A 27199-nucleotide genomic window follows, 5' to 3' on the forward strand; every position below is an offset into this window, starting at 1 on the left:
TCAAATCACTGGTGAGTGAAATACACATTCAACTCCGCATCTGAGACGTCAATCCGTGCATCTTATCACATAGCACATGTGGAGGCTTCACGCACAACTCACCACGCGCCCCACCGAGAGCTAACCACGAGGAGGTTAACCCAAAGTGACTCTTCCCTCCCTAACAACCAGGCCAATTTGGTTGCTTAGGAGACCTTGGTGGAGTCACTCAGCATGCTCTGGATTCAAACTCACGACTCCAGGGGTGGTAGTCAGCGTCTTTACTCGCTGAGATACCCAGGCCCCCAAGTGTTTACAGTTTTTTTTCTAAATCAACCTATGAATGGCTTATGGCTGTCTCTGCATATAAAGCTGGGATAGGAGAAAGTATTTTAACACAGAAAATGTTGCATACTTCAGCTTTAAATACGCATCTTAAACGAAATCTGTTTTAAATATGGGCTACTCACCTGTCTGAACCATTCCAACAGCACTCAAACTTGTCGAAAATGCAGTCGTTCTCGTAGAGCGAGCACAACTTGCTACGTAGGTACTCGTGTACCTGCATTGGAGAAGCACATGTGATTCAGCAAGAACAAACAAAGAGAATACTGCTTATAATTAAGTGCAAAAAAAGACATGTATTAGCCCTGTGTGAAAAAGTGTTCTTAGGGAGGTGCCGTAAGTATTTTAAGAATGTATTAATCCAAGATGTGAAATAGCATGTTCATGAAACATACACAACATGACAGCACGTGTTCTGGAATGTTCTGTGTTTGCTGTTGCAATAATCACAACTGTAGTTTACCTGGTAGGTCTCTACGGGCCGGTTCTCCATGTTCAGATCCCAGACCTTCACGGAGAGGTAATCCCGGGTCATCATGTATCTGCCGCTGTGGCTGAACTTGACGTCGGATATGGAAGAGATGATTTCCGAGAAGAACGACCGACTGCTGGGGTCTTCTGGCTCCTCAAAAACTTTGGAGGAACAAAGAAATCAAATATTTGTGTTAATAATAAAAGATAATGTCTTTGTTTTAGATGACATTACACGTTTCTCACAACACTTTAAAGGCCAGGTTCAGAATAGCATACTACCATACTTTTATTTCTGCAGTATTTAGTTAGCAAGTACACTATTACCAACAAAGGCAGTTTGAGATCAGCTTAACAAATACTCAAAATAAAGTGTCCATTTGCAAACCTAAATTAAAATAATTGTGGAAACCATTTTTAATTTCATGCATTTTTTTTTTTTTTTAATTTCCAGTGTCTGATGTTTTGCACCAAGTGGATCTGACAGGAAGTAAATGGCCAGAGTTGTGCTGTTTTGCTTTGCTGGTCTGGAGCGAGATCCATGTTGAGAACACGGCGTTTGTTTAATTACATAATCCGCTGATTACGTAATACAAGAGCTTGCTGACATTGAACAGTGGAAGCCTATTGCAAAAACAGACAAAATAGGCCACAATTTTCCATGGCCATGTAGTAAGAGTCTGAATGTGTTTAAGGGGACACTACTGACTGAGGTCATGGTTAGTAACATTCTCACATGGAAAGTTAAGTGATGGAAATGAAAAAGAGGAAATAAAAAAAGGAAAAGAATAACAGAGGTAGAAACAAAAATATCGTTTGCAAACAGTTGTGTGTACCTCTAGACTATGATGGGTACAAATAACATATCTAAACTAGATTTGCATTTCCCAAAGGAAATAGCCTTCCAGTGCTTTCAAAGCAGCACAAGAATAATTTGAACGTTTTAGGTAAGCTTTAGATTAAGGCTTTAATTCTGTGTAAATGAAATAAATGGTTAAAAATATGCATGGAAGACCAATCACAATTCAGTGCACAAACAGATCAGAAGTATGCAAATATTGTCGCCATTGAATGCTGGGTAACAACTGACCATAAGACAGCATATGACTGCCTTTCTTCAGTAGAACACAAATGAAGATTTTTAGAAGATGATAGAGCTCTGTCAGGTCCTTATAATGGAATACATGGGTGCCAGCACTTTGACAGTCCAAAAGTTACATTTAGGCAGTCGATCAATGAATATCTTATGAAGCGAATCGACAGGTTTATGTAAGAAACAAGTAGATAATTAAAACGTTTTTAACATTAAATCGGCGCTTCCATCCACACATCTGATGCTGTTTGAAATAGTCAAACTCTCGTGTGATGATCGTTCTTCTGTGGTAAATAAGTGCCGCTTCCGAATTCCTGCGTGAACTCACCGACGTGCTTAGGTCAAGCTTCGCGTCAGCTGCTACCAGACAGCGTTTTTTAAAAGTTCATACTGTTTAAATTATCAATTTATTTTTCACACAAATCGATTCGCTTCAGAAGACATTCATTGATCGACTGCAGTCACATGGATTTCTTTTATGCTGCCTAAATATGACTTTTGGACCGTCAAATTGCTGGCACCCATGTACTTGCATTATAAGGACCTGACAAGAGCTCTATATTCTTCTAAAAATCAGCTGAAGAAAGACAGTCATACACATCTGGGATGGCATCAGGGTAAATGAATTATGAGAGAATTTTCATTTTTGGGTGAACTATTCCTATTAATCACATAAACATTGTTAAATTTCCCAGCCCTAGTAGAATTTAAAGGTAATCATTAATAAATGCTGTAAAAGTATTGTTCATTGTTAGTTCATTTAAACTTGCAGTCTGTGCGTTAAGCAGTTCGGACTGAATTGCAGAATATGAATACTCAGAGTTACAAGTTCAGAAAAATCCCTAACCAGAATGTTTGAGGAATATCAATATAGCAGCATAAATACTCACATTTGCTATGTCTATCGCAGAGCGCGCCGGCCCTCATGTCACATAGGCGGATGGTTCCTTTACTACTGCTGTATACAAAGACGTTACACTGGTGTGGGTGGCACTCGGCCGCTGTAATCACCTCTGTCAGCTCTTCCATATTGGCTGGCTTAATATCTACAATGTCTGAGGGGGGAAATGGTGAAGGAAACCAACAGCAGAGTAGCAGAAAACTTCAAACTGTTTAAAAGAGTTGCGATCTATTCCAGCAGCAAGTAATTAAATAATTAGGAGTAGGCAGGGAAAAACATTAAATAAACATTTAATAAAATAATATATATATATATATATATATATATATATATATATATATATTATTCTGTATGTATGTGTGTGTGTGTGTGTGTGTATATATATATATATATATATATATATATATATATATACACACACACACACACACACACACACATACACACACTATATTGCCAAAAGTATTCGCTCATCTACCTTTAGACGCATATGAACTTAAGCGACATCCCATTCTTAATCCATAGGGTTTAATATGGCGTCAGCCCACCCTTTGCAGCTATAACAGCTTCAACTCTTCTGGGAAGGCTTTCCACAAGGTTTAGGAGTGTGTTTATAGGAATTTTTGACCATTCTTCCAGAAGCGCATTTGTGAGGTCAGACACTGATGTTGGACGAGAAGGCCTGGCTCGCAGTCTTCGCTCTAATTCATCCTAAAGGTGCTCTATCGGGTTGAGGTCAGGATTCTGTGCAGGCCAGTCAAGTTCTTCCACACCAAACTCGCTCATCCATGTCTTTATGGACCTTGCTTTGTGCACTGGTGTGCAGTCATGTTGGAACAGGAAGGGGCCATCCCCAAGCTGTTCCCACAAAGTTGGGAGCATGGAATTGTCCAAAATCTCTTGGTATGCTGAAGCATTCAGAGTTCCTTTCACTGGAACTAAGGGGCCAAGCCCAGCTCCTGAAAAACAACGCCACACCATAATCCCCCCTCCACCAAACTTCACAGTTGGCACAATGCAGTCAGACAAGTACTGTTCTCCTGGCAACCGCCAAACCCAGACTCGTCCATCAGATTGCCAGATGGAGAAGCGTGATTCGTCACTCCAGAGAACGCATCTCCACTGCTCTAGAGTCCAGTGGCGGCGTGCTTTACACCACTGAATCCGACGCTTTGCATTGCACTTGGTGATGTATGGCTTGGATGCAGCTGCTCGGCCATGGAAACCCATTCCATGAAGCTCTCTACGCACTGTTCTTGAGCTAATCTGAAGGCCACATGAACTTTGGAGGTCTGTAGCGACTGACTCTGCAGAAAGTTGGCGACCTCTGCGCACTATGCGCCTCAGCATCCGCTGACCCCGCTCTGTCATTTTACGTGGCCTACCACTTCGTGGCTGAGTTGCTGTCATTCCCAATCGCTTCCGCTTTGTTATAATACCACTGACAGTTGACTGTGGAATATTTAGTAGCGAGAAAATTTCACGACTGGACTTGTTGCACAGGTGGCATCCTATCACAGTACCACGCTGGAATTCACTGAGCTCCTGAGAGCGGCCCATTCTTTCACAAATATTTATAGAAGCAGTATGCATGCCTAGGTGCTTCATTTTATACACCTGTGGCCATGGAAGTGATTGGAACACCTGAATTCAATTATTTGGATGGGATGGGTGAGCGAATACTTTTGGCAATATAGTGTATATTCCCTGTATGTATTAGGGGTGTAACGGTTCACATTTCTCATGGTTCAGTTTGTATCACGGTTTTGGTACAGTTTGGCATTTATGTTCGGGGAAAAAAAAAAAGATATCACTGCCAAATCCAAATAAAAAATATTCTATTTGGTAACAGACACTTCAAGAGATTTGCCCGCATTACCATGGTTTTACTACAGTAACCATAGTTTAAACATTATATTTGTAGTAAAATCATAGTAACCACAAAATTATCATGGTTACTGTCATGGTTACAATACGATAGTAAAATCAAGGTTACAAAATGGAAACTATAGTATTACTGTTGTAAAAAAATGGTTACTATATGGTTACTACAGTATTACTACATAAAACCATGGTTAATTTATCAAAACCCTGATTTCTGCTAAGAAAACCATGGTGACAACAGTACTTGTTTTTACAGTCATGGTTACTAAAATATTACTACAGTAAAACCATGGTTAATTTTCGTTAGGGTCCTTAACTAAAAAAATTTAAATTCTCGAATTACTAACTCAACATTTTAACCTAATACCTGCATTATTACGCTACATGCATCAATAAAGTGCATTTCAAACTCAACTCAACGTATATTCAAAGTTCAGAATCTGTACATCACTACAGAAGAAATAAACTTGCTATTAAAATGAATACGAGAATGGATGTCATAACACGAATTGAGTATTTTAATCATACGCGGAAATCCCACATCTTCATCAATGGAGTAAGGGCAACATAACTTTGGCTATGAACACCCCAAACGCATTAATTCTTGTTTCATGTCTGTCCGAACTAGCACCGAGTGCCCGCTTAAAGACGGAAGGGTGTGTGTCTGCGTGCAGTTTCGGCAAACCTGCGGCTCTGTGCGCACCGCGCGCTATATATCCTCAGGTGATGTCGGTGTAAATAGCTTATCAAATATCGAAGTTTTACCAGCATACGTCACTCGTATCGAGCAATGACTGCAAACAGTAACTGTTTTGTAAATGTTTTTTGACCATCGCTGACTGCATAAATAAAAATGAGACTTAAATGACACAGGGGGTTTATTATTATTATTTTTTATTAAATGTTCATTTAATGTTTTTCCCTGCACACTCCTAATTAAGTGAATAATATTTATTAACTTGTTACAATGGCACCTGTTAAGGGGTGGGATATATTAGGCAGAAAGTGAACAGTCAGTTCTTGAATTTCATGTGTTAGAAGCAGGAAAAATGGGCAAGTGTAAGGATCTGAGTGACTTGGCAAGGGCCAAATTGTAATGGCTAGACGACTGGGTCAGAGCATCTCCAAAACGGCAGGTCTTGTGGGGTGTTCCTGGTATGCAGTGGTTAGTACCTACCAAAAGTGGTCCAAGGAAGGACAACTGGTGAACCGGCAACAGGGTCATGGGCGCCCAAGGTTTATTGATTTGCATGGGGAGCGATGGCTAGTCCGTCTGATCCGATTGCACAGAAGAGCTACTGTAGCACAAATTGCTGAAAAACTTAACGCTGGCCACGATAGAAAGGTGTCAGAACATAGTGCATCGCAGCTTGCTGCGTATGGGGCTGCGTAGCCACAGAGTGCCCATGCTGACCCCTGTCCACCGCCGAAAGCGCCTACAATGGGCACGTGAGCTTCAGAACTGGACCATGAAGCAAGTGGCCTGGTCTGATGAATCACGTTTTCTTTTAGATCATGTGGACGGCCGGGTGTGTGTGCGTCGTTTACCTGGGGAAGAGATGGCAGCAAGATGCACTATGGGAAGAAGGCAGGCCAGTGGAGGCAGTGTGATGCACTGGACAATGTTCTGCTGGGAAACCTTGGGTCCTGGCATTCATGTGGATGTTACATTGACACGTACCACCTACCTAAAAATTGATGCAGACCATGTACACCCCTTCATGGCAACGGTATTCCCTGATGGAAGTGGCCTCTTTCAGCAGGATAATGCACCCTGCCACACTGCAAAAATTGTTCAGGAATGGTTTGAGGAACTTGACAAAGAGTTCAAGGTGTTGACTTGGCCTCCAAATTCCCCAGATCTCAAACCGATTGAGCATTTATGGGATGTGCTTACAGGACTTAAAGGATCTGCTACTAACGTCTTGGTACCAGATACCACAGGACACCATCAGAGGTCTTGTGGAGTCCATGCCTCGACAGGTCAGAGTTGTTCTGGTGGCACGAGGGGGACCTACGCGATATTAGGCAGGTGGTTTTAATGTTAATTAAAACAGCGCCAACCCACATCTCAGAATAGCATTCTGAGATGTTATTCTTCTCACCAGAATTGTACAGAGCTGTTATCCGAGTTACCGTAGACTTTGTCAGTTCGAACCAGTCTGGCCATTCTCTGTTAACCTCTCTCACCAAGGCATTTCTGTCCACAGAACTGCCGCTCACTGGATGCTTTTTGTTTTTGGTACCATTCGGTGTAAATTCTAGAGACTACTGTGTGTGAAAACCCCAGGAGATCAGCAGTTACAGAAATACTCAAACCAGCCCGTCTGGCACCAACAATCATGCCACGGTCCAAATCATTGAGATCACATTTTCCCCCATTCTGATGGTTGATGTGCACATTAACTGAAGCTCCAGACCCGTATCTGCATGATTTTATGCACTGCTGCCACACGATTGGCTGATTAGATAATTGCATGGATGGTTGTTGGTGCCTGACGGGCTGGTTTGAGTATTTCTGTAACTGCTGATCTCCTGGGATTTTCACACACAACAGGCTCTAGAATTTAATATTAGGCAGGTTGTTTTAATGTTGCGGCTGATCAGTGTGGATGGATGGATGGACCCCTTTAAAGCAAGACACATTCTGATCTAGATGGGAGGTAACACTGCAACAAAACTCCAAAGATGTCACTGATTATGCCAAGGATACTAAAACTTCTATCTGTGATTTCTAAATGCCAGAGGTTTATTCTGAGGTCGTCTGCAGAAAGGTATGTTTCATAATCACTATTTACTGAAATGGAATTGATGTGATATGTATGTGCGTTTGCGAATATTCTGCGCGGGCTGGCTTCCACCATCAAGTCCATCGGCATCAATACAGGAACCTGCAAAACACCAGAGAGAGTCTCTTCATGAAATATGAATACCCAACAAAAATAAAAGCCTGCAACCCATCCTGGATTCATGCGATAAGTAAGGCCTCCTGATTTCTGCTGTATTTCATTGGATAAGGAATTATATTCTCAACCATGTGAGAAACACTTAGTCTTTACCCACTGACACTTTTCTTCTGTGCAATAGTAGACTATATACAGTCAAAACTACATGGTCCGACTTTTAACACATTACATATCATGAATTAAAAACCAATGCTTCAATGGCTTCAAATGCAGTCACCTAGAAATTTCACCTGTGAACAGGAATGACAGACTAACCCGTAGTGATGTGATTCGATACTGATCTCGCAGTCTTCCGTCTTCGTCTTTAAGGTTGTATCCTTCCGCTCGTTTGTCCCTTTCACTGATCTTCCATAGTTTAATGGTTTTGTCTTTTTGATAGAAAAATAAAACAATCAAAAAACATTTCACATCCATATACATATTGAACCATCTAATGCATGTTTGTTTAGAAAAGCAATGGAAAAAGAGAAGTACACAAAAACCTAGCAACAATGCGTTACGCCAATAAGCCTACAATACATATAGAGGCAGACCGATATATCGGTTTTACTGATTAATCTGTGTCATTAGTTGCTTTTTGTAACTATCGGTTATCAGCAAAAAAAATTATATTATTCCTCCATTAGGTTTTCCTTTTGCCTTGTCGTGTGTGAAATGCCATATTAACAGTATAATACACAAACTTTTCATTTCCGCCATACCTCTCCCACTGCATCGTTCTTAACTGCTGGATCAAGTTTGTTGTCTTACAACACTATGCCAGTATTCCCCTCATTAATGCCATGACAGCGCTGCTGATGTCTTAAAGGAGCCGCGTGTCTTTTGCGACGTTAGCAATCGGTTTATGCGATCGGCCAAATTATCTATCACGTCATAGGCAGATTCCGATTGGTGGCCGATCGATCGGAGCATCTCTAGAGGCTATAAATGCTTAATTTTAAGCATTTTAATGGAGCCAAGTCTCCGTCATTTAAAAATAAGAGTCCTCTTTGTATTCCGGGCTTGTTTACAGTTAAAATTTTTATGTTACGCATTAAATCATGTTTTTTTTCCCCAGGTTATTTGGGGAATTTTGATTGCACAATAAACTGGGATTTTATTTGGACTCTTGTAGCCTCTATGTCTGCACCCATCATAGCAAGGAAAGACTAATACACTTTTTTGACATTCAACAAATCGATTTTAAAAACTACTGGCTGATTCATCGGTTAATGGCCTTTTCCACCACCTTAAGGCCTGTTCACACCAAATCCGTAACAATTTTGCAAGATGAACCTCTGACAGAACGTCTATCCACACGGAGTCCATATAAATACGAAATGAAACACTATTTCACCCCTGTACAGTAGGCGGCGCTGTTGCTGATCTAAACATGTTTCTCCCCATACATTCAGCTGTTAGATATTAACATAGCCTAATGAACGCTGTTAAGACATTTATTTACCTAATTCGTCATAACCGTTTCAATATGTTCTTTTTAAAGTAGTATATAATCTGTGTTTTTAATGCGAGTGAGATGAGTAAAGAGCACTGTTCCATAAATATACAGTATGTCCTATTTATATTTGCACATGTATTTATCTATAAGTATCTTCCAAACAAACTCCAGAACCCAACTTCACTTTTTATAATGCCTGGGTAATATAACACAAGGTACAGTGATATAAATACATGTGAAATAATGTACATTAAGAATAACAGTTTAGTATAAAATAGGATGCATATTAAAAATAATGGTTCACTGCCTGTTCTTTATTTAAATTGCAATAATTTGTTATATTATCCTTGCAATAAAAATAGCAGTGTGGTTCTGCAATTCGTTTGTCTAAAACATTGCATGTAACAAATCTTTTTATGGGATTTTACTACAAGCTTAGTTTAAACAAATTGCTGAACGTCGCTGCTATTTTTAATGCCAAGAGAATATAACCGGCACAGTGATATACATATTAAATAATGCATATTAAAACAAAACACCATAAGCAGACTTTCAAAAATAGAACGGGTTTATGTTTGCAGTACTCAAGGGTACATGAACCGCAACTATTTATTTTTAAGTATATAATTTTTGTGTGTGTATGAGCTGCATGTCCAATGCCGGTGTTTGCCAGTTGATTAGCGGCACCGACACGCTGAATTGAGCAGCTGCAGTGACTGACAAAAATCTCTTATTTCATTGGTCAGTCAGTTTTCACTGCAGTCCGAAGAAAGAAAAAAAAATCGGAACACTAAGTAAAAAAAACTTTTGGATTGTCGGAGGACGCTTTGTCAGACTCGGTATAAATAGCGCCATCGAAATTCATATTTACCGTACAAAAGCTCGTTTGGAAAGAACATTCATACCGAAAAAATGGGTTTGGTGTGAACAGGCCTTTAGTTATCGTATCGGCAAAATCCACTATCGGTTGACCTCGAAATACATAGCGCAAAAACATTGCGTAAAAGTCCCTTTTTTTTTTCACTTTTGTCAAAATTGACCCAGCTGTCTAGGTAGTCAGCTCCCTAGGTTTTAGAACAGAGATACAAATACTACAAAAAAATAAAAACACAAGCACAAAACAATTTCACATACCATTTGTGGAGAGGAGAAAGTGTGCAGCATTCTGTTGCGGGAGCCATCTGATTTTATTGATCTTCTCCTCAATTTCTAAACTTTTCAAGTAATCAAACTCAGGTTCGTGACTCTGAAAAGTGCTGTACACGTTATATTCCCCTCTCGAGAGTGGGCGGTTTTTACTCTGTAAGATTATTGAACACATAAATTAAACTTCCAATTGAGTCACATTGTTTTAGAAAATTATCAAATCAATATACAGTCTTTGGGTTGCATCACCTCCTGTTCCCGCTGAAATATGACGACTCTTCCCCCTTTGTCTCCTGTGGCTAGTAACTCCCCAGAATAGTTAAATTCAACAGTTGAGATAATGTCCGCTGAACATCCAAAAGGAAGAGAGATAAACAATTATTATTTCATACATTCAACAGGCAAAGCTTTGTGAAAAGTAGATCCCATCATCTATTTAATTTAAGAAACGTTCCAGGTCTTGTGTGCATTATTATCAGAGCACACTATTCCAAATAAAAATAATGCTTGTCTTTGTAATCTTTTAGTAAAACTTGCTCCACTTCTGAAACTGACCAAAAAATACTGATGACTCGTCTTGAGCTCACAGGCAAATTTTTTGTCCAATAAAATGCTCTCTATAGTGAGAATATCCCTCTTCCAAATAAATCGAAAAAATAAATTCTACTGGCTATATAATAACAAACAAAGTGGGTGGGGGGCTTCAATGTTTCAATAAGAAATATATATATATATATTATTGTGTAGTCTACAAACTTTTAACTTAATCCATGATCAACTTGATGTTTTAACAAAAATCGCAAACTTTGACATTACAAAATGCCAACAATTTCCATTTTCTTTGTTTCTCCGTGGATCATTTCCTCTCTACACCCCTCCTGCTACCCTCTCTCTCTCTCTCTCTCTCTCTCTGAAGGACAAAGGGACAGAGGCATGATTCACTGTTCCTGAAACAGAACAATTAGCTCAATACAGTCAGGGTGGCCAACAATTCACACCTCAAAATTGCAATGCAAGAGATGATAAAGCTTCTCTTTTACAAATCTCTAAACAATTTTGTAACTAAACCAAAACTAAACATTTCATAAACATTTCCTACAATAGATAGGGCTGTCACGATTATGAAATTTGGCTGACGATTAACTGTCAAACAAATAATTGCGATTATGACGATTAATTGTCTCGTTCAGGGCTTTCACGATTAATTGTCATTTTTAAGGTGTGATTTTTTTTATTACCTCAAGATGTAATTTTTACATATTTAAATTCAAATAAATCAAATAATAAAATAGGAATAAACTATGATTTCCTTTTTTAGGCTTTAATAACTTATGAATGACATGAAAAATAATGTTTTAAATATCCAAATATTTCTGAATACTTAAAATGTCTCTTTTTGGTCAACTTTACACTTGTTTTTTGATCTCATATTTTATCATTTTTTAAATATTTGTTTATATACAGTTTATTTAAATTATGCGATAGAAATATTCTACTTTCCTAATTTCTTCAATTTCACACGTTATTTTAATGCTCGGATTTGTCATGAAGCAAAACCTTTAAGATTTCGTTTCATCATTTTCTCACTCCACAGAAATAGAGTAAGCGTGTGTCGTCTCCACTTTGTCACCGTGTGTCATTAACACAGCGTGTATGAACCAGGAACCTTTGCCATTACACAATAGTTTAAAGTGAAACCGGAGCACTTTGCGTTCACTATCAACGTTTATACTTGTTCGCTTATATTTTCGCTGGAGTTTGGCGCGAGCCGCTGCTGACAGCGTGCGCATCAGAGTGCTTCACGCGCTCTTCGGGTCAGGAGCTGGTTGACCTCCACGGTGCGGCTCAGTGACGCTCTGACTCGGGAGTTCAACTGAATGACACATAAATGCACCGTTCAAAGGATTTTTATTCAGTATATTCACTTAAAATACGCCCTTATTTGGGCATCATAATGTGATTGAAAACTGAACGCCCATTAATCGCGGTTGTCTCAAATAACTGAGGTTAGATCAAATAACCGCGATCAGACGGTTATTTAATAATCGCGACAGGCCTAGTTGACAATAGAGAAATTCTAAATCAGCAGGCTGAGAAATACTGATTTTCAACAAAACTAACATTGAAAAATTCATATGAACTCTGATCTAATATAAATGATTCAGCATATTGTCTTGTTTCAGTACTAGTTTTCTCTACAGGTTTTGTTTAAACATCAAGCACTGTAACAGGTTATGTGTCCGATCAAAATAAATGGTATCTGGAAGTTATGATATGATCAACAGCAAAAAGACTTGTTTGGTGTTAACAGTTTACACAAAAACCGTATGGTTCAGAGAAACTTTTCTCTTGTGTAAGACTTTAAAGGGATGGTTCACCCAAAAACGAAAAGTCTGTCAACATTTAAGGCCCAGATGTACTTTATAAGAAATCGAAAACCGAACGGGCGTGACATCATTTTAAAAAAAATGTGGCCAAAAAGGTGTTTTTGCGTTCGTTTTGGTGGTTCGTAACAGCCCGCCTGGGCAAACTTTTAGGAAAACGTCTACCTGGCTGCTAAACACCTTACTGCCATTGGTCCACATCATCGGTAGGTGTGTCCTGAAGCTCCACCTACTACTTTGTTCAGTCTGTATTCAATGTCAACACCCCGGCGTATAGTTATTAGTGAGCTGGTGCACATTTACCTACATCACTACAATCGTTTGCATAGACACATTTTCCAAGAACATGCCATGAGATTTTTTTTTTGTTTTGTTTAATAATTCCACAAAAGGAATCAAATCTACTCAAGTACTCTCAATTGCCTATTCACTCATGTGCCGTCTGCAGCGAAAGCTATTCATACATATGCCCAAAGTAAGATAAGCCTCTATCACCATTCTTTTGTCTGTATTATCATCATTAACACTTTACATACAGCCATCGTTGCAGTTGTATAAGTGTCATCATAAATTAAAATAACAGTGTAATTGCGCATATTATGGCCACATATAGCGTGTTAGTGCATAAGCACCATGAATTCACAATGTAAAAATCATCGAGTGGTTAAAAGGAGTGGTGGTGGTGTCGTGGACTAAAGCACTGAACAGGTAAGCAGAAGGTTGTTGGTTCAATCCCCACAGCCACCACCATTGTGTCCTTGAGCAAGGCACTTAACTCCAGGTTGCTCCAGGGGGATTGTCCCTGTAATAAGGGATACTTTGGATAAAAGCGTCCCCCAAATGCATAAATGTAAATGTGAAAACAACTTATTTTACTGACCGTGACTTCTACTCAAAGAATGAGGCAAAATGTCATTGATAACACATTTTAAAGGTTTTACATTTAGCATCCTCATATTTAAATGCTCCTCTAAACGCCTCACACAGCGGTGTGGCAGGTATCTGAATGTTAGCATAAAGTATACCGTTGCTCGTCTGTTTAGAACTTCTTTTTACCCTTGAACGAAGAAGAACTTCTCCGGAAGTATATCAGGGCCTTTACTCACCCCCTCTTGCCGTTTTCCTACCGGTATGATTTTCTTCCATGAGACAAAAAAATATTTAAAAATGTCCAAGCTGCTCTTTTCCATTCAACAAAAGCATAAAGTGAACAAGGGCTGTTAGAAAAACTTCACACTATCATAAAAGCAGTACAAAACCACATGCGTCCACATACTGTTGCACTTGGTTGCGACGCACGCAAAACGAATTATGTTTTGCGCCGTTAATGTCAAACCTAGTGTTTGAGATTTGAGTGACAATTGTGGAAAAGATTTTCAGTAATTAAGTTACATTTCGGTCTGTTTCTCACAGACTTGAAATACATGCAAAACTTCTTTTATAGTGCTTTTTGGAGCTTGACAGCATCCATCCCTATTCACTTTAATAGCAAGGAAATGAGCTGCATAAACTTTCAAAGTATTTTGTTTTGTGTTCCATGGAAAAAAAGAAAACCATACATGTTTGGAACGACATGAGGGTGATTAAATGATGAGAGAACTTTCATTTGTGGGTGAACTGTTCCTTTTTTTTTTTTTTTTTTTTTTGGATAAACCAATTTTGCCATGGCAACTCTATATTAAGTCAAGTTATCAAGTTCATTTTCTCACCAATCTGCTTTCTAAAGTCAAGCATTTTGTACAATCTTTTATAAATATAGATAAGCTCCCAAGAGAGAGAGAATTTCCCAAAAGACACCAAAAGTTGAAGGCAAAAAAAAAAAAAAAAAAAAACCAAACAAACCAACAGTGTTCCAGGGTAAAAAGAAAGAGCTAATGAGCAATAAACAAATGAAAGCCTCAGCATGTGTTTGTGTGTGTGTTCGGTACAGTGTGTCCGATTAATCAATATCTAGTCACACTTAAGTCACAGCGAGTAATCTGATGACTCAGTATTAGCCTAGTAAGTGAATCTTACATAAACCAGTCAAGAACATGTCCTGATCACATTTCAGCCCAAAATCAAATGAAAGAAAAACTATTTTCATAAAAGAAAATGAAACACATTTATGGGACCATAACAATTTTGGTAACGCTTTAAAATAAGGTTCTATTTGTTAACATGAATGTATTGAGTATCATGAATTAACAATGAACAATATTGTATTACAGCATTTATTGATTTTGGTTAATGTTAATTATGATAATACAATTGTTCGTTTTTAGTTCATAATTCATTAACTAAAACGTATACAACTTTACATTAAAAAAAATAACAGTATATGTTGACATTAACATTTAACAAAATTAATACTTGTAAAAAACATGTTCATTTTAAATAATGCAATTAACTAATGTTAACAAATACAACCTTATTGTCAAGTGTTACCAAGACAGTTTGTCTCTTTAAGACATAAAAAACATCAAAATTACCAATACAAAAAATATACAAGATAATAAGAGATGCACCGATTTGATTTTTCTTTTTGGCAGATACCGATTTTAACAAAAAAACTATAGGCTGAACTTTACTGTTCTAATAATAATAAATATTTACCATTGAACATGGATTGGATCTGCTGAACACATGACAGGCCAAAATTTTAAGCCACAAAAAGAGATAAAAGATTAAAAAATAAATAAATAAAAAAAAGGGGTTGATTGATTTGAAAAAGGCTATTTTGTACTACTCTGTTTTTGCAATTCAAAAAACAAAAGAACTCACATTTTACATGTACAGTTGTAATCAAAATTATTCATCCCCTCTGACCAGCAATACATTCTGGTGATGTGAATTAAAACACATCAACTAAAAGCTCAGTAAACAGTAAAAGTTTTTAATAGGAAGGAAAAAAAAAGTGTTTTGTTTACACAAATTTTTAAATAAAAAATAAAAAATTCTCTAATTAGTTCGAATTTGCGTTTTGACGCGATTTATTTTAAATCGAGAAATCGAGATTTTGCAAAAAATATTGCAAACGCTAAAGTTACATACGTTGTAAATCCACCAAAGGCTGAATAAGGAAGAAAGAAAGAATTCATAGCGCTTGTCTTAATGCCGCTCCCGATCTGATCAGCTGCACGTGTCGTGCTCCAAATGAACGTGACACTTTAACAACACAGAGACTGACTTAGACAGCGGTGATATTCCCAGTACGATTGTACACAGTGTGAATGTAGCTCATCTTCATCCATCATGCAGGTATACACCGGTTTAAGATCATAACTGGCCTCAGCGTGCACATGTTGATGAACGGTCTTCTTACTTTTCTCTTTACCCATAAAGCGTTAGTTGCGTGACAGTTATGGGCACTTCATTTCAAATTATGGAGAGGCTATTTATGGGAGAATCAAACATCTGCCACACCTTTTGCCATGATGATTCAGATAGATCGCAAATTATTTCTTTGTTCTGTGATGTGTTTCAAGTGTACAGCATATACAGTTGACGCCAGAAGTTTACATACACCTTAACCAAATACATTTAAACTCAGTTTTTCACAATTCTTGACATTTAATCGTATAAAACATTCACCGTCTTAGGTCAGTTAGGATCACTACTTTATTTTAAGAATGTGAAATGTCAGAATAATAGTAAAGAGATAATGATTTATTTCAGCTTTTATTTCTTTCACCACATCCCCAGTGGGTCAGAAGTTTATATACACTTTGTTTGTATTTGGTAGCATTGCCTTTAAATTGTTTAACTTGGGTCAATCATTTTGGGTAGCCTTCTACAAGCTTCTCACAATAAGTTGCTGGAATTTTGGCCCATTCCTCCAGACAGAACTGGTGCAACAGGTTTGTAGGCCTCCTTGCTCACACACGCTTTTTCAGTTCTGCCCACAAATTTTCTATCGGATTGAGGTCAGGGCTTTGTGATGGCAACTCCAATACCTTGACTTTGTTGTTCTTCAGTCACTTTGCCACAACTTTGGAGGTATGCGTGGGGTTAATGTCCATTTGGAAGACCCATTTGCGACCAAGCTTTAACTTCCTGGCTGATGTCTTGAGATGTTGCTTCAATATATCCACAAAATTTTCCTTCCTCATGATGCCATCTATTTTGTGAAGTGCACCAGTCCCTCCTGCAGCAAAGCACCCCCACAACATGATGCTGCCACACCCATGCTTCACGGTTGGGATGGTGTTCTTCGGCTTGCAAGCCTCACCCTTTTTCCTCCAAACATAAAAATGGTCATTATGGCCAAACAGTTCAATTTTTGTTTCATTAGACCAGAGGACATTTCTCCAAAAAGTAAGATCTTTGACCCTATGTGCACTTGCAGACTGTAATGTGGCTTTTTTTAATGGCGGTTTTGGAGCAGTGGCTTCTTCCTTGCTGAGCAGCCTTTCAGGTAATGTCGATATAGGACTCGTTTTACTGTGGATATAGATACTTGTCTACCTGTTTCCTCCAGCATCTTCACAAGGTCCTTTGCTGTTGTTCTGGGATTGATCTGCATTTTTTGCACCAAACTACGTTCATCTCTAGGAGACAGAATGCATCTCGTTCCTGAGCGGTATGATGGCTGTGTGGTCCCACGGTGTTTATACTTGCGTACTATTGTTTGTACAGATGAACATGGTAACTTCAGGCATTTGGAAATTGCTCCCAAGTATGAACCAGACTTGGAGGTCCACAATGTTTTTTCTGAGGTCTTGGCTGATTTCTTTTGATTTTCCCATGATGTCAAGCATAAGGCACTGAGTTTGAAGGTAGGCCTTAAAATTCATCCACAGCTACACCTCCAATTCAGTACACCTCCTATCAGAAGCTAATTGTCTAAAGGCCTGACATCATTTTCTGGAATTTTCCAAGCTTAAAGGCACAGTTAACTTGATGTATGTAAACTTCTGACCCACTGGAATTGTGATATAGTCAGTTAAAAGTGAAACAATCTGTCTGTAAACAATTGTTACTCGTGTCATGCACAAAATACATGTTTTAAACGACTTGCCAAAACTATAGTTTGCTAATATTAAATCTGTGGAGTGGTTAAATTAGTTTTAATGACTTCAGCCTGTGTATGTAAACTTCTGACTTCAACTGTATAGCCAACAAATGGAAAAGTGATCATTTTGACAAACTTTGCTAGTAATGATGCAGCCTTTTAAGGCTTAGTAATCGCACAATGTCATATTGTGATTTCAATCTTTATTCAATCAATCGTGCAGCATTAATGGATGTCAGCAGTAAAATCTGACAATGGTATCATAAATGGTGCTTCTTTACCTCAGATTACGCTAAAAAACTCAATTTCCCCAGCTTTTATAGCTAATGCGCATGCTTGTACTCAAGTTGATTGACAGATAATGTCTGTATCTAAAAGGTGATTGGCTCTTTTACCTGTAAGGCGGGACTTCCTATCTACATCCGTTGACGGTTGGCTGCAGTTGGGCGTTCTAATTTCTCCCATTCATTTTAATAGAAGTGGCCCATCTCTGCTAAATAGTATCTGGTGCAACTTCAAGGTAAAAGCGCTTCACGTGTGCTATAAGTAGATGTCTTATTCATTATGCAGTGTATGTACAATTAGTTTAATTCTGTATTTTTATTTTTAAGAGTAAATGCGACTGTTAAAGTGGACATGCCACATGCCATCCATGGTTTCTGGACTACTGTATGTACTGTTATTTCCTTCTTCCTAATATATTAACAATTTCTTCATGTGCAAATAAATTACTAACATTTGATGATTAAACCCGCTATCTACCATTTAAAATACAATATTATTTTTTAGAGTCTTTTATTTTATTTTTTTACAAATTGTGTGTGAAATTGAGTACATATAGTGCTAAATATTATTTATTTTTTTTAGCAATTTTATGTTTATGTTATTTACTATATTAAATTGTGTGATATATCGGCATTGTAACGGCCACCCTGCTCTCTGGATATCAGCATCGGCCATTAAAAAACCCATATTGGTCTACCACTAGTAGATTCCATTTTCTCATTAATAACAAATGTTTCTTGATAAAATGATTGAGGGTTTTAAACACAATTTGTGATTATGTTTGTGTTTTTTTGTATGTTGTGATTCTCATATGATCTGACTTGTGTTTTGAATACATAGTTGACGACAAAGTCACCCATGTATAAAATGACACAAACTGTTATTAGATATTTATGAAATCAGGACCAATCACACACAAATCAAACATGGGTCAATGAATAAGCTGGCAATTTGGAGCTGTGCATTTATATATTTTTTTCCATAACTTGCACCTCTAATTTAAGATGATGTGGTGGGGGGGATGCAATATGTGCTAAATTGTCATGAAAATAATGCCACAATGTAAAAATTCTTCCTAAAAATAGCCTTTATTATCAAGATGCAAAATCTCTTTTCTCCTTATGCCTTATGGAGTGTCATGGCCATTAACTAGCCTGATCTTTCATTATGAGTTACTGGTCAGATCATCTATCCTCCACTAAAGAGAGCGAGAGAGAAAAACACAACCGAAGACACATCTGAGGAAACACCACAGTACAGTATCACAATGCAAACAAAAACAACAGCAGTAATGTAGGCAGGTATGTCATGGATGGTGACCACCCTGTAAAAAAGCCAAGCAAGCAAATATCTACGATCCGTCCAAAAGCATCTAACATCCAGATCGGACATCCCCCACAATGTACAGCAGTGATTACATCAGCACCCCCTGATCAAGATAAAATTAGAGCATCATACAGTAACCCAAACAAAACAACGTTAGATGTCGCAAGATCAGCGAGGAGTCTCCTAGCAATAGGAAATGCAGACTAAGCCTGACCTCATAAAGCTTGAAAACAAGCGGAGTAGCCAGTGTGAGAAACCGACAGAGATAACCGCACACATACCCATCGTGAAAGGTAGGTAGAGGCCATAGTAACACAGTTCCAGGCTGTGGCTGTCAGCAGAGCACAGAAGACAGCAGAGGAAGATTTAAAAGCCTGGTAGAAGCTGCGGTGTGGACGGCGTTGGCTCGCGTGAAGGGAGGGTGGGCAAGGGGTGCCCTGCGGCCATGTCCGACAGTTATGATGAGGAACCCCCCCCCCCACCCACCCACCTACCCACCCACCCATGATTGACACATACCCTTTTCTGGGATATGAACCAAAAAACAAATAACATGATGTATAACTGTTTTTGGGAGGGGCTGCACTGCAAACTCCCTACGGAGTCCGACCGCTTTTCCACTGACTTGAGAAACGAACAATGACCGAACTGAAAACATTACCACACAACCAGCCCAGAAACAAATAACGCATTTGACGGCCTTTGCTCACAACGAAGCTGGAGCCGTTGTGCAAGTCAATGCAGATGCGAAAAACTAGCGGGGAAATGATCACAATATATCAATCTTTTGAATCACAACACACTAAACAAAGAATGAAGAACACTTACAAGTGCTGTACATCCCAAGAAAACTGAGAAAAAAACGCCTGCATTAAACAAAGGAATAAACTCTAGCAACTTCTTCCCATCCAGCTCCTTCGTGCATGTTCTATTCAGAAGTGATCATCCCTATGCCCTATTCCCTTCAAAAGACAATTATCCTCGACTTTCAGAGCTTCAGAGGGCTGAAAGGTGATAACGGTCACTAATAACTCACGTTTTTAGCGATTTTTATTGGCAAATATGTTTGGAACGACCCCTAAGGATGGATTGTGCTCTCTTTGAAGTGCCCTGCGAAGGCATATATCAGCGCATGTTACAACACAGCCATGTGCGCTGAACAGATATAGGGGAATGGTGCGTTCTCGTTCTAAAAAGCATTTGATTGGACTAAGTTTCATGATTTTGCCTTGGTCTGTTAAGCCAGAAAAGAGAGACAATAGATTTTAAATGCTTATATCTTCTGACAACAAATTTTGTGAACATTTAGAAGCACAGAAGCATATACACTCACAGAGCACTTTGATTGGAACACCTGTACATCTACTTATTCATGCGATTATCTAATCAGCCAATCGTGTGGCAGCAGTGCAATGCATAAAATCATGCAGATACGGGAAAATGTATCTTAGTTATTTTGATCGTGTCACACACAATAGTCTCTAGAATTTACTCCGAATGGTACCAAAAACAAAAAAAAACATCCAGTGAGCCGCAGTTCTGCGGATTACTTAAGCTAATACTGTACATATGGACTAAAAGCAGCAAAACTTTAAGTTTTATAAGGATTTTCTTTTTTTTTTTTTTTTTTTAGATCAGAGGAACCATAATTTTGACCAAACAGCCATTGTTTACAAGTAGATTCGAAATGTTTAATGCAAGAAGTAAAAATGAATAAAAACAGTTAAAATCTATTAAAAAAATTAGGGCTGCAAGATTTGGCCAAAGTCATATTGCAATTATTTTGAAAAATATTGCGATTTGATTTGAACTACGACAAAAGTAACGTTTTGCCCATGTTCTATTGCCAATAAAAAGGCTTCTCCTTGAGGGTTCATACTTGAGCCCTCTTAAAAAAAACAGAACTAAACTTTGACATTTTTCACTTTAGCCACAAACAAATAAAGAAAACACTCTTCTTCGTATTCACATTGTACCTGTCCACTTTGTATTATGGGTCTCAGCCCACTTTTCAACATTATTTTTGGAACCAAGTCAACATATTGTACTATTATAATTACAAATGTCAAAAGTAAATACTGAAATAAAAAAACCGGTGTTTCTGCAGTACCGGTAGTACTTCAAGTCGACTCAATTCGGTCCTCTCCATTAAAATCAATGTGGTATTTAAGATGTTGCTTAATTTTATGTCGCCAGCAAAAGTCATTGAATATATCATTAATATTCTATACTGCTGAGCCTGAATGACCATATATCATTATTTAGGTGCACAAAAATAAAAATTATTAAACATCCATTTTTTGTGTGTGTGTGTGTGTGTGTGTGTGTGTGTGTGTGTTCATTTAGCCTAGTGAAAAACAATGTGGAAAATGTGTCGATTATTTTAAACCAGATTTGATTGTGTTTCAGTACTTACATTAAGCTATTTGAATCTGCTTGGCAACAACGGATATTGAAGTATGATTTTAAGTTATTCTGCCCTGCCCATACCTATAATAAACAGCAAATAGGACTAAAGCACTGGCCCTACCACTTAGTAAACAAACATTGGAAATCTTATTTATGCCTTATTTATCACTGATGAGTCAAACATTCTAGAGTTATTATAAACCTTATTTCACACATTTATTCCAATAAAAGCTTTGAAACAAGTTCAGAAGGGCACAGAAACAGCTTCCAATGTGTTATAAGAAATATTCATGCTCCATAATGCACAGAACCAACAGTTTTAATAATGAAGAGCATCAAATGATGACTAATCCTTGATTTTCTGAGACAAGACTAACAAAAACATAAAAGCCCCACCAGAAAAAAATATATTAATATTGAAGAGGAAACCGGAAACCTTCACACTTAGGAATTACTTTTACATGGAAAATATCCTGGCCAGGAGCCAGCAACCATCTCAGAGCTATAAACTTGTGTGAAAGAGTCAACACACATTCGTTTCTCTGTTAGCATCCTGTAACACACGGACTGAAATTGTGCTAAAAAGATCAATAATATGGGCAATATTATCAACAGTAACCACAAGCCTTGAAGGTTCAAGATAAAATATCAGACTGAAATTGTGTATTGTGACTTTGTAGTTTTCCTTTTTACCAAATAAGCGTGCAACCTTTTCAGAGTGCCTTAAAAAAAAACTCCAAATAGAAACTTCTACAGAATTCCATGGAACTGAAGATTTTGCATCTTGCAATACAGTGACCGTCATCTGTAAATAACCTGCTCTTCCACATATGGGTCACTCTGCTCAGATGATATTACACAAGTGTACATGTGTCAGTTTCCTAGAAATCTATTTTATTTTTTACAGAGGACAAAGTGGAGATCTGAAAGTGATGCATACATCAACATCATCCACAACCACCACCACACCATAGAAAAGCCACCAAAAGTTACTGGAAACTTAATGAAAGGGATGACATTCTGTCATCATTTACCTACTCTTCCTGTTGTTTCAAACCCATATGTATTGTTTCTTCCAAGGAACACAAAGGAGCTGTTAGCCAGTTAGCTAACCACTGCATTTTTTTCCATGTACAATGAACATGTATCGTGACCGAAGCTATTCTTATTCTGCCTAACATAGACTTTTTTGTGGCATAGTAAGAGAATAATATGGGTTCGGAACAACATAAGAGTGTTCCGGGTGTTATAATGTGCAAATTAGGGATGCACCAAATTTTGGCTGCCGCAAATGGCAATAAATGCTATTTCCAGTTTTCGGCCGAAAGTGGAAAGAAAGGACGAACATTTGAACAAAGTGCGTCATTGAGCCACACCACGTCAACCAAATCAGCTACTGTCTGGAAGAGCATGTGAAGCACTTCAGCAGAGGCTCGCGCCAAACTCCAGTGAAAATATAAAAGCACAAATATAAACTTTTATAGTGAACGCAAAGCACTCCGGTTTCACTTTAACAATTGTTTAATGGCAAATGTTCCTGCTCATAGCAGGTTCATACACGCAGTGACACAGAGGAGGAGACCATGCTTACTCTATGACTGTGGAGTGATAAAACGATGAGATGAAATCTCAAAGATTTTGGTTCATGAAAAATAATGGCTCGTGGGTTTATTCAAAGAGCTTTAAAATAATGAGCGAAAATGAAGAAATTAGAACACAAATATTTTACTATCGTATAATATAAAATAATATTACATAATATACAACAGTTAGTTTCGGTCCTCGAATCTGATTGGACGAGAGATGTTCCTTGAGTGCTGATGTCTCAGAAAAGCAGTAGTCAGACGCTTCACGTCTTACAGACTTTTTTTTCCACTGTGGTGCTGAAAACAGGTCAGGTAGACCAAGAAAGATTTCAGCCACAACTGCCAGAAGAATTGTTCGGGATACAAAGAAAAACCCACAGGTAACCTCAGGAGAAATACAGGCTGCTCTGGAAAAAGACGGTGTGGTTGTTTCAAGGAGCACAATACGACGATACTTAAACAAAAATGAGCTGCATTGTGTAGTTGCCAGAAAGAAGCCAATGCCACAAAAAAGCCTGGTTACAATATGCCCGACAACACCTTGATATGCCTAACAGCTTCTGGCACACTGTAATTTGGAGCGATGAGACCATAATAGAGCTTTATGGTCACAACCATAAGCGCTATGTTTGGAGAGGGGTCAACATGTATTGTGCTCCTTGAAACAACCACACCGTCTTTTTCCAGAGCAGCCTGTATTTCTCCTGAGGTTACCTGTGGGTTTTTCTTTGTATCCTGAACAATTCTTCTGGCAGTTGTGGCTGAAATCTTTCTTGGTCTACCTGACCTTGGCTTGGTATCAAGAGATCCCCAAATTTTCCACTTCTTAATAAGTGATTGAACAGTACTGACTGACATTTTCAAGGCTTTGAATATCTTTTTATATCCTTTTCCATCTTTATAAAGTTCCATTACCTTGTTATGCAGGTCTTTTGACAGTTCTTTTCTGCTCCCCATGGCTCAGTATCTAGCCTGCTCAGTGCATCCATGTGAGAGATAACAAACTCATTGACTATTTACACACAGACACTAACTGCAATTTAAAAAGCCATAGGTGTGGGAAATTAACCTTTAATTGCCATTTAAACCTGTGTGTGTCACCTTGTATATCTGTAACAAGACCAAACATTCAAGGGTATGTAAACTTTTGATCAGAGCCATTTGGGTGATTTCTGTTTTCATTATGATTTAAAAATGAGCCAAACAACTATGTGATGATAAATGGCTTCATATGATCATTATTCTTAAATAAAAGACAGTTTTTTACACGATCAGTCATATTTTCAAAATCAATGCCAAAATTTCACAATTTCTGCCAGGGTATGCAAACTTTTGAGCACAACTGTATATATATTATCTTTTTTTTTGTTTGTTTTTGTTTTTTATAAGAATGAAATATTCTTTTTTAGGAGTTCAAAAAAACAAAAACAAAAAAAAACGTGTAAATGTAAAGTTGACAAAAAAGACATTAAGAATTTAGAAATTAATATTGGAAACTACATTTTCAAGTTTTTAAAACCTTAAAAGAAAATCAAATATCCCTGTTTTAGAATTTGATTTATACAGTATATTAGAAGTGAAATATGTAAAATGACATCTTGTGTATGATGCACACATGCACCTTAAGAAATATGACCATTTATGACCATTAATCGTGAGAGCCTGAAAACAGACAATTAATCGTCATAATCGCAATTTTTTGTTTGACAATTAATCGTCAGCCAATTTTCATAATTGTGACAGCCCTAATCACAACTAAAATGAACACAAAAGTGATCCACTAAAGAATCCATTCTACATTCTAGGTCCACATACAATGTGGGGGGGGGGGGGGGGGAAGTGCCAATAGAACTGGCTTCATGTTCACTAAAGATTTTCACTGGAATTACTGTTAGTTTTGCTGCTGCATTATCCAAGAGTAGTTAATGATAACGGTTTTCTTAATAGGCTACATTTTTTATTTATTTATTATTTACTCAATTTTATAATGAATTGTGTTGTTATAGAACAAGTGGTTTGTTGCATCCCTAATAAAGACATGTAGAATTTGTTTAATTATTTCAAACAAAGTCTAATTTAAAATAATCATTAGTGCTAATAAAACATAATTATATCCATTTTCAGTCCATATATTCTTGACAGCAGATTATATAAAAAGAGTTTAGCTGCGAACACCCCCCACCCCAATAAAATAAAAAAAACAAAAACAACAACCAACCAACCAACCAACCAAACACGAACAGCAAAATCCCAGCACCATGGTAAGGGTAACCAGTCAGTCTTTCCATATGAAAATAAACCATAGTATACTGTCAAAGAGAATTATTCCCTAAAACCCAGTAACTGTTACGCCTGGATCTTGGATGGCTCTTCGAAAACAGCACTTGCATGATATGAACCGGTCGGACTAGTTGGACGTGCTTTCCGCTATCTCAAAGGCAGGATATGCTTCCCTACAGGGGCCCTAGAATCCAGCACACCCTCCATCAGTCCCATCCATCAATCTACAACTTCCCATGTCATTTCAATACATTTTTGCATTTATATTAATGCATTTTCTGTGTACCATGCTGACTGCATCTTACTCCCAACAATTACCCACATGCATACCTGTACTGACATAGTTCCTATTCAATTGGAACATGACACAACGCTCATCCCTTTTTGTTAAATACCCAATTTGTTAAACTAGTCAGATGCAAGTCACATTAGGGAGGGACACTTTAATTCTAGAGAGCATTTTATTGGAAATAAAATGTGGATACACCCCTGAGTGCAAGGTGAGTCATCAATTTTTTTTGGCCAGTTGACCCAGAATACAAAGACTGTACATTTTAAATGCTGCGAAAAGTAAATGTTCGACTTTTAAAAGTACGCTACCATATAAAAAACAGAGACTAAAAGTAAAAACTAAAAAACTAACTCAAAAAATGTTATTCCACTGGGACTTTAATGGACTACTCTATCTCTACAGACCAGATTTGTAGGAACAATTTGAAAAATTAAGGGCCACATTAAGGTACTGATCTTTGCAAATTAACTATAATATGTGGCATGAATGTATATATTTCTAAAGGCAGGAATGCTGAAATGATTGCAACACCCGACTCCATCTCTTTTGCCATCATAGCCCATCCATGCATGCTTTTTCCTCCATGACCTGCCACCATTCTCTATACAGCACTCCTTCGAACCCTCTATACGTCAGCACGCTAACATTTTAATCTCTACTAGCTTTCATAAAAGCAATGCAAACCATCACTTACCTTCTGCAACATCTTCGTCTATGGCTCCTTTCACCTGGGAGAAGCACCACTGGAAGTCATTGCTTCCACCGACCCCTGCAGCAGAAGCAACAACAACACAGGTGCATTTAAATGCATGCTCAAATCAACCTCCTCGAGGCATATTAGCATACTAAACCAAGAGCCCTACACCAAATGAGCATGCATACTGTGTTAAAGCAATAAAGAAGGGAGTCTGATCATCTAAGGGGGTCTGGTTGGATGTTTAGGCCGCACAGCTGCCGCTGCGCCCCCGCCTACCAGCACAAAAACACCCCGGTTTACCTGCCATCATCGCCTCTGTCTCTGCCTCGAGCCTTCAGTGCGGCTTATTCGTGAGCTGAACCGGGCGATCGCGGTGTGAACGAGCGCGGTATGAGAGCGCGAGCGTAGAGACGCACGGGAGCAGCGCGAGCGTGATCTGCCCGTGATTTTGTTTCAGTTCAAGATGGCGAACGTTGCCCGTCGACATGACAAAGTGACGTCATTTAATCAAGCGCGCGGCTGTGCGCCCGGCGCGTCCTCGCTGCGTGGGGATTTGCGCAGAGTTACACAAGTTTTAATGTTATATTGTTGAATTTTCTATGAAGTACATAAATTATAAAGTTATAATAACCTATAAGCCCTGCCCTGCCCTTTAGGAAAACTACTCTTGTCCTAAGAACACAGTTCAACTTTTCAGTTCAAATGTACCTACATTACATATAGG

At 38.2% G+C, this 27199-nt stretch overlaps 1 protein-coding gene across 1 annotated transcript in view; it reads right to left on the reverse strand.

Moving 5' to 3' along the window:
* LOC127423644 (serine/threonine-protein phosphatase 2A 55 kDa regulatory subunit B delta isoform-like) overlaps positions 1-26941 on the reverse strand; it is a 31635-nt gene extending 4694 nt beyond the window's left edge. The window contains exons 1-9 of the mRNA XM_051668146.1: positions 26776-26941; positions 26473-26547; positions 10473-10570; positions 10212-10377; positions 7895-8007; positions 7387-7564; positions 2779-2943; positions 788-957; positions 450-541 (exon numbers count right to left, since the gene is read on the reverse strand). Of these exons, the coding sequence (XP_051524106.1) occupies positions 450-541; positions 788-957; positions 2779-2943; positions 7387-7564; positions 7895-8007; positions 10212-10377; positions 10473-10570; positions 26473-26547; positions 26776-26785 (1067 nt within the window). The 5' untranslated portion in view covers positions 26786-26941. The remainder of the gene's footprint in view (positions 1-449; positions 542-787; positions 958-2778; positions 2944-7386; positions 7565-7894; positions 8008-10211; positions 10378-10472; positions 10571-26472; positions 26548-26775) is intronic.
* Positions 26942-27199: the final 258 nt, after the last annotated feature.

The sequence above is a fragment of the Myxocyprinus asiaticus genome, chromosome 32 (genome assembly GCF_019703515.2).
Source record: "Myxocyprinus asiaticus isolate MX2 ecotype Aquarium Trade chromosome 32, UBuf_Myxa_2, whole genome shotgun sequence".
In the NCBI taxonomy this organism is placed as follows: Eukaryota; Metazoa; Chordata; class Actinopteri; order Cypriniformes; family Catostomidae; genus Myxocyprinus; species Myxocyprinus asiaticus.